At 45.0% G+C, this 8,395-nt stretch overlaps 1 protein-coding gene across 1 annotated transcript; it reads left to right on the plus strand.

The window, feature by feature from the left end:
• Positions 1–418: 418 nt before the first annotated feature.
• On the plus strand, positions 419–7,177 carry LOC125444411 (vomeronasal type-2 receptor 26-like). The gene is made up of 5 exons (XM_048516820.1): positions 419–709; positions 2,811–3,674; positions 4,994–5,221; positions 5,790–5,916; positions 6,258–7,177. Exons 1-5 carry the CDS (start codon positions 419–421, stop codon positions 7,175–7,177), a joined length of 2,430 nt encoding a protein of 809 aa, XP_048372777.1.
• Positions 7,178–8,395: the final 1,218 nt, after the last annotated feature.

Genomic DNA, 8,395 nt, shown 5'->3' on the forward strand with positions numbered 1-8,395 from the left:
AACAAGTGCCATTTTTGACATATTGGGCTGCGTCCTGCATGATCTTTCAGTGTGAAAATATGTGCGTAGTAATATACACTTGCATCCCCACAAACATGTTCCAACTTTTTCATAGTTGAAGGCTTTCACGGCCGGATTCAACTGGTTGTGTTGGGTTTTCCGGGCTGCGTGGCCGTGGTCTGGTAGATCTTGTTCCTAATGTTTTGCCTGCATCTGTGGATGGCATCCTCTGAAGATGCCAGCCGCAGATGCAGGCAAAACATTAGGAACAAGGTCTACCAGACCACAGCCACACAGCCCGGAAAACCCAACACAACCAGTCTTTCATAGTTCCTCTTCCACAAGAAGAAGGCCTGTCACTCAAAAAGTTTACCTGTTGATATTGTTGCTTCCATGACTCATTCTTTTTGTCTACAGAATGGTGCTCAAATTCCACCAACATGTCCTATCCTTGGCGTTTGCAGTAAATGAGATCAACAGAACTCCCGGGATCCTGCCAAATGTCACGCTCGGGTTCCACATCTGTGACAGCTACTTCGACAAGAGGATGACCTATCGCACGACCTGTGACCTGCTCTACAAATTGTGTCAGTATTTCCCTAACTATGAATGCGATGCCCACAAAAACCTCGTGGCTGTCGTTGGCGGACTGAGCTCCGATTTCTCGTTCCACATGTCAGACCTCCTCAGCCTTTACAAGATTCCACAGGTAATGTTTGGGATTAGAAAAAGCAGTTTAACCGTTTACATCTTTTCTGGGAGTATTAGCTGGAGCAACAAGAGATGGAGACATGTAACTGTCGAGAAACGGCCAATCTGGAGATAGTTGCTTGACACGAGTGAGGAAAATTATGAGGAGATCATAATAAAGAGGGCTGAGGTGAAGTGCCAGAGAGTCCGAGCTTAAATTCCAGGCCTCCCTAGTTGAAAGGATCAAGTGAATGAGCTCAATTTGAATGCCTGAAGAGCTCCATTTAATTAAAGTGGATCATTCTGCCCAGGATAGACTTGGGTTAAGCATAAGGTTTCTCAAGTTCAAGTTCAACCATTATTTACGCATAGATATCGAAACAATTGGCAGAAAAATGTCACATTTGACAAAAGCATTTTAAGATTCTCTGGATGAGAGCACCTGCAAGAGATATTGTTCCGTATTCCCTAAAATTCTCAACATCATTACTATTTAGTCATTTTATTACACAACCTTTGGGAGAGATGTTACACACAGTTCGTGATAGCAGAGCTTCTCTCAAGAGGTTATAATTTGGACAAGAATATAGAATATGTTCCAATGTTTCGACCTGGGATGGACAATATGGACATACCTTGTCTGAAAGGGACAAATTCCTGAATTGCCCTTGGATAAGCGCAGGGGGAAAAGACATTACATCTGGCTCTTGTAAGAACCCAACATTCCCTGGGCTCATCAATCAGTAGTAAATATGAGGCCATCTTTCCAGCCACAAGGTTGATGCCAAGGGATAAGGGTGAACATATCGATCTTGCTTGACTAACTAAATATTGCTGTTCTTGGTCAAGCAATCTAGTCCAAAATATTTGTCCAAAATATTTGTCCAAAATATTTGTCCAAAATATTTGTTTTGGTTCCCTTATGACAGTGATGGCGAACCTACGGCACGGGTGCCAGAGGTGGCACTCAGAGCCCTTTCTGTGGGCACACGTATACAGAGTTCATCTTGGGGGGGGGAGGGCGGAAAATCACCCCACCACACACACATCTAGGCTAGTCTGGGCACGATCCTTTACCTGGGAGTAAGCTCAGTTGCTAGCAATGGGGCTTGCTTCTGAGTAAACCCTCCTAAGGTCATGATTCACCCATTTGAAGTGTTGCACGGTTGCTTCACCAAGCTTATTCCCAAGTAACGTGCGCCTTGGAGCCAACCGTTTTTTCTAGACTAAAACCTCAGTATTCAGGTTAAATTGCCGTGTTGGCACTTTGTGATAAATAAGTGGGTTTTGGGTTGCAATTTGGGCACTCGGTCTCGAAAAGGTTCGCCATCACTGCCTTATGACTAGGTCCTCTAGGGCTAAACATAAGGGTTCTCCATGTTTGCATCAGATAGCATGAGATTTTTATTGATTGATTGATTGATTGATTGATTGATTGATTGATTGATTGATTGATTGATTGATTGATTGATTGATTGTTTGTTTGGATTTTTATATCGCCCCATCCCCAAAGGGCTCTGGGCGGTGTACAGTTCAAAATATTGAATAGGTAAATAGCTAAAACCTTTAAAACAGTGATCTCAACAATAATAACAGTAATAGAGGCATCCGGCCAACCCCATTTTTAAAAATTCTCCCCGGAGGAGGAGGACGAGTCCCAAGATGACAGGCCCAGATGTGAAAAGACAACTAGGGGCACCATTTCAGCGGCTGGTCTCTCCAAAGGCCCGGCGGAACAACTCCGTCTTACAGGCCCTGCGGAACTCACTGAGGTCCCGCAGGGCCCTAACAGCCGGAGGAAGAGTGTTCCACCAGACCGGGGCCAGAGCCGTAAAAGCCCTGGCCCGTGTGGAGGCCAGCTGCATCATTGAGGGGCCAGGGACCACTAGTAAATTGGCCTCCACAGAACGGAGAGGCCGTGCAGGGACATATGGGATGATTTTTGCCAATTTCCACACCCCCAGGAATTTACCTCAGTGTCCATGTTCTGAGATGAATCAGCCAGAAGAACGTTCACTTTTAACGCTTGCCAAATGGCAGGCTCCCAAACACCTATAGGATCCCTTCCTCTCATACAGGTCTTCTAAGGCATATTTCATATATGTGTCCACTTAATTTAGATTGCCTATGGGTCATTTGCCATGGAGGAGAGAGGCGCAAAACGGCCCCCTTCCTTTTACCGCGTCGTCCCAAATGAAGAACATCAGAATATGGGGCTCATCCGATTACTTCTTCATTTCCAGTGGACGTGGGTGGGGATTTTTGCTGCGGATGACGACTGCGGAGAACATTTCTGGAAGACCCTGGAGCCCCTGCTTGCCCAGAATGGGATCTGTTTGGCATCAATACAGAAAATTCCTAAAGGCAACTATTGGGATGACTTGAATGAAGTCGCCGGTTTTGTTTTGAATGCATATTTACCTTTTCGAGACGGCAGAATCAATACCTTTATCCTGCACGGAGAATCAATGGATTTCATAATGTTTTGCGGTCACATATTTCTGGGCAGTCCTAGTTATACGGAAGACGCCTCCTTGAGAAAAGTATGGATCGTGACACTCCAAATTGATTTTGCATTGGCAAGCCCCATGACAGTCTGGGTTTTTGAGTTCTTCCACGGGGCCATTTCCTTCACAATTCATTCTAGCGAGGTGCAAGGTTTCCAGAACTTTCTTCAAGACATAAAGCCTTCTAAGGAAGATGGAAATGACTTCCTCAAGGTATTCTGGGAGCAGGCATTTGACTGTTTCTACCCATATCCCCAGGAGCAAATGGACATTAACAACACCTGTACTGGGGAGGAGAGGCCGGAGAGCCTTCCTGGGCATCTATTTCCCATGAGCATGACTGGTCACAGCTACAGCATCTACAACGCGGTCTATGCTATAGCACATGCTCTTCATACCTTGTGCTCATCCAGATCCAACCTCAGACCAATGGCTGGTGGTCAAATGAAGGAATCTCAAGAACTCCAGCCTTGGCAGGTAATGTCACAATACCAGAACCAGGGGGCATCCATTGAAAATGCTGGGGGCAAGTATTAGGACTAATAAAAGGAAACATTTCTTCACGCAATGTGTGATTGGTGTTTGGAATATGCTGCTACAGGAGGCGGTGAGGGTCACTAACCTGGATAGCTTCAAAAGGGGGCTTAGACAGATTTATGGAGGAGAAGTCGATCTATGGCAATCAATCCTGATCCTCCTTGATCTGAGGTTGCAAATGCCTTAACAGACCAGGTGCTCAGGAACAGCAGCAGCAGAAGGCCCTTGCTTCCACCTCCTGCATGTGAGCTCCCTAAGGCACCTGGTGGGCCACTGCAAGTAGCAGAGTGCTGGACTAGATGGACTCTGGCCTGATCTTTCTTATGTTCTTAATGTTGACCTAAGGAAATGATCATTTTAGTCTAAAAGGAGACAACGTTCAACATTTGCCAACTGGTCCACTGACGTACACGGTGTTCAGTGACTGGATATATTTCTGCTTTCTTATTTGTGATAATTAGATTTTTGAAAAAAGACACAGTGTAGGTTCTTAATCTTCCTCAAATAAAAAAAACAACTATTACCAGTGAAGCATTTTGCATCTTTTGGGGATTGTTGTTACAGTGTTTGAGAATGGCCACCCTATTGCTTCTCAATCATCTCCTATCCAAGCCAAACATGACCAGCTCCTTCAATCCTCCTTTAGCGGACTTGGTCTCCAGACTCCTCACCACCTATGTTGTCCTCCTTGCTAGGTGTAATGTTGTACTTTTGGCAATATGAACACAAACAGGTGTGCGGCGTGAAACTATGGCAAGAATTTGCTGGCAAGAACTTTGGCAAGAATTTGCTGGCACCGCATTCTGTTATGGACTTTTGCGGTTTGCATTCTGCTGTTTTTGATACATAGCACTGAATAAGGAATCTAGCTTCTTATGAACTATACCTCTTTATATTTAGGATTTGTGATGCATCTTAGTACATTATCATGTAAAATTGTACCAATAGTTTAAGAACTTATGTCAATAAGACACATTTGAGTTTTTGAGACGTTAGTAGATTATTTATTTGACTATAATTGTTTATGTTTTCACTACCAGCCAGTCGGTGTGCTGCGCAAGGTTAATTAGTACTTTTGGCAATAACCGTGGGAGATCTAAATATTCCCTATCAACAAAGATGTGTCCTCCTGTAGACACAGGCCAGCTTCTCAGCATCCTTCCTATACAGTGGTGCACACAACTAGAATGACAATATAATATTGATATGTATCCACTTTAGACTCCAGTGTGTTGCTTCTTTCCCTCTCTTTTGACTAGGTCCACACCTTTCTACAAGGAATTATCTTCAACAACTCAGCTGGAGAAAGATTGTCATTCAATGATAAATGGGAAATGGAGGGTGGGTTTGAAATAAGGAATCTGGTCACATTCCCAAATGAGTCCTTCCAGTTGGTAAAAATCGGAAGAGTCAATCCCAGCGCTCCTGAAGGTCAAGAATTAATAATTCATGAGAACATGATCGTTTGGCAACTCACATTTAACGAGGTACCCATTTTAGCTCAACAGGACTCTACTCTTCAGGTTTCTAGCTCAGGGTCTTCCCCCCCTTTAAATTCATTATTATTTCTTGCCCCCCCCTCTCTTGTTGATCACACTCATTGGTCAACACAGGCCAGAGTCTGCTTTCGAGGACTAACAAGATAATGTTAAGTGGCCAAACCCCTGCATTATTCACACCATTTGAAACTGACCGCCTGTTTTCCAGATATATGAGAAAGTGGCAAATATGTTTCATGATGCCCTCACGAAAGTTTGGTAGATTCGCCCAAGTTACAGAAAGCCATTTGTCTGGCATGAGACATTGCGTGCAGTCAATTTGCTGCCTGGCCCAAGGAATAAGATGATCGGTGGAGATGATTAATTTTCCTGATTCAAGGAAGAAATGATGATAGATGTAGATGATGAAGATAAAATTTGTGCTGTAATAGAAGAAGGATACACGGACTGTAGGGAGCAGAACATTGAGTCTTGTTCCCTGGTTGCTTCATATTTCATCCACGGGCCAATAACATTGAATGTGCCCCATCCCGAATTCATTTTCTATTTTTCATAGGTGGCCCCCCTTTCTGTGTGCAATGATTACTGCCACCCTGGCTATCACAAGGAAAAGAAGGAGGGGGAGAAATTTTGCTGCTATAGCTGTGCTCCTTGCCCAGAGGGGAAGATTTCGAGTCAAAAGGGTAGGTGACGGAAAGCATCGGCATTCAGGGTCAATTCAAATGATTTGTTGGGCTCATTCCGCACATGCCGAATAATGCACTTTCAAACTGCTTTCAGTGCTCTTTGAAGCTGTGCGGAATAGCAAAATCCACTTGCAAACAGTTGTGAAAGTGGTTTGAAAACACATTATTTTGCGTGTGTGGAAGGGGCCTTGGAGAAATTATGATGAAACTGAAGATCATTTGGCCTACCTGCCCCCAACTCTCTCTCAGTGAAGGTCACGTTTTAGTCAGGTCCAAGTAGATTCAAACCCTGTCTCTTCTGAACAACTTCTGTGATGGTCCTTGTTTATCTTTTTCAGATAAGGATGATTGCATCAAGTGCCCAAGTAGTCAGTATCCAAGCAAGGACCAAGACAGATGCATCCCCAAAACAATCAGCTTCTTGTCTTTCGAAGATCCTTTAGGAATCAGTTTGGCCTCTGCAGCATTTTCTTTAGCACTTATCACACTGGCGGTGTTAGGAACGTTCATTAAGCACAAAGAGACCCCCATCATCAAAGCCAACAACCGGGACATCTCCTACATACTTCTCATCGCGCTCCTCCTCTGCTTCCTGTCCTCATTGCTATTCCTTGCAAAACCAAGGACTTTGACCTGCCTCTTCCGACAATCGGTTTTCGGCATCGTCTTCTCAGTGGCTGTTTCCTGTGTGCTGGCCAAAACCATCACTGTGGTTGTGGCTTTCATGGCCACCAAACCAGGAGCCAACATAAGAAAATGGGTGGGGAAAAGACTGACTAACTCGGTTGTCCTCGCCTGCTCCCTCATCCAAGCAGGCATTTCGGTGGTGTGGCTAGCAACCTCCCCACCGTTCCCAGATTTTGACACGATGTCTCTGACTGAAGAAGTCATTCTAGAATGTAATGAAGGGTCGGCCCTGATGTTCTACATTGTCCTGGGTTATATGGGACTTTTGTCCATCATCAGCTTGACTGTAGCTTTCCCAGCCAGGAAGTTGCCAGACAGTTTCAATGAAGCCAAGTTCATCACCTTCAGCATGATGATCTTTTGCAGTGTGTGGTTGTCTTTTGTGCCAACCTACCTGAGCACCAGAGGCAAATCCATGGTGGCTGTGGAGATCTTCTCTATCTTGGTGTCCAGTGCTGGCTTACTAGGCTGTATCTTTTCCCCTAAATGCTATATTATTGTGTTGAGACCTGAGCTGAACAGAAGAGAGCAATTAATAAGGTTAAACTATAGCAAGTGTGGTGATTCATAATGTCTCTATCTTCTTTCATAGGAGACACTGTGACTATGCCAACAGTCTGGACAATCTAGCCTTTTGCTCACACTCTAAGTAAACATCTGTAGAGCCTTCCTTGGTATTCTCTCATCCAAGTAAAAACCCCACTTAGCTTCTGAGATCTGACAAGATTTGACTAGAAAGCCAGATTGGGGTAGTGGTAAGGAGTGGTGGACTCTGATCTGGAAAACTGGGTTTGATCCCCCGCTCCTCCAACTGAGCAGCAGACTCTTATCTGGTGAATTAGATTTGTTTCCCTACTCCTCCAAGATGAAGCCTCCTGGATGACCTTGGGCTGGACACACATCTTTCAGTCCCACCTACTTCAGAAGGTGCCTATTGCGGGAAGAGGAAGAAAAGGAGTTTGTAAGCCACCTTGAGTCTCCTTACAGAAAGACAGGGTATAAATCCAGACTCTTCTTCTTCTGTACCATGTCACCTTCCTCCCCCAAGCCGATTTATCCTTTCTGAACTCTCAAGGAGCAGATGCATCTGACTGCATGGAGAGTGACAGTGAGTTGGGTTTATGCTGTTTTTAAGTAGTATAAACTCTTAATGGCCTTTTTCTTCTGAAAATCTCTTTGCCTGAGGAGGAAGAAGGGCCACCTGGTGGCAGCAGAGATCAAAAAAATGACCAGCCAAAGCCTGTGGTTTAAAAATTCACCTGGAAAAGAAGATACGCATTTATCAAATTAGCAAGTTAAATCTCACTACTTCTCTCCAGGTGCTGTCTATGGAATCATTGGAGCAGCAGTGGCGTAGGAGGTTAAGAGCTCGTGTATCTAATCTGGAGGAACCGGGTTTGATTCCCAGCTCTGCCGCCTGAGCTGTGGAGGCTTCTCTGGGGAATTCAGATTAGCCTGTGCGCTCCCACACACGCCAGCTGGGTGACCTTGGGCTAGTCACAGCTTCTCGGAGCTCTCTCAGCCCCACCTACCTCACAGGGTGATTGTTGTGAGGGGGGGAAGGGCAAGGAGATTGTAAGCCCCTTTGAGTCTCCTGCAGGAGAGAAAGGGGGGATATAAATCCAAACTCCTACTCCTCCTCCTCCTCATTGCAGCAACCTAGCTTGGTAGATTAGGCTGAGGGAAGGGGTCATGGTATCACTTACACAGGAAGGTAGAGAAGAAGAAGAAGAGTTGGATTGATATCCCCCCTTTCTCTCCTATAGGAGACTCAAAGGGGCTTACAATC

Source organism: Sphaerodactylus townsendi, linkage group LG15 (genome assembly GCF_021028975.2).
Source record: "Sphaerodactylus townsendi isolate TG3544 linkage group LG15, MPM_Stown_v2.3, whole genome shotgun sequence".
NCBI lineage: Eukaryota > Metazoa > Chordata > Lepidosauria > Squamata > Sphaerodactylidae > Sphaerodactylus > Sphaerodactylus townsendi.

Coding starts and splice junctions, on each gene's coding strand:
- LOC125444411 (XM_048516820.1), top strand. CDS start 419: ATGGTGCTCAAATTCCACCAACATGTCCTATCCTTGGCGTTTGCAGTA. Junction 5,222..5,789: donor GGCAACTCACATTTAACGAG/GTACCCATTTTA, acceptor TATTTTTCATAG/GTGGCCCCCCTTTCTGTGTG. Junction 5,917..6,257: donor GAAGATTTCGAGTCAAAAGG/GTAGGTGACGGA, acceptor TATCTTTTTCAG/ATAAGGATGATTGCATCAAG.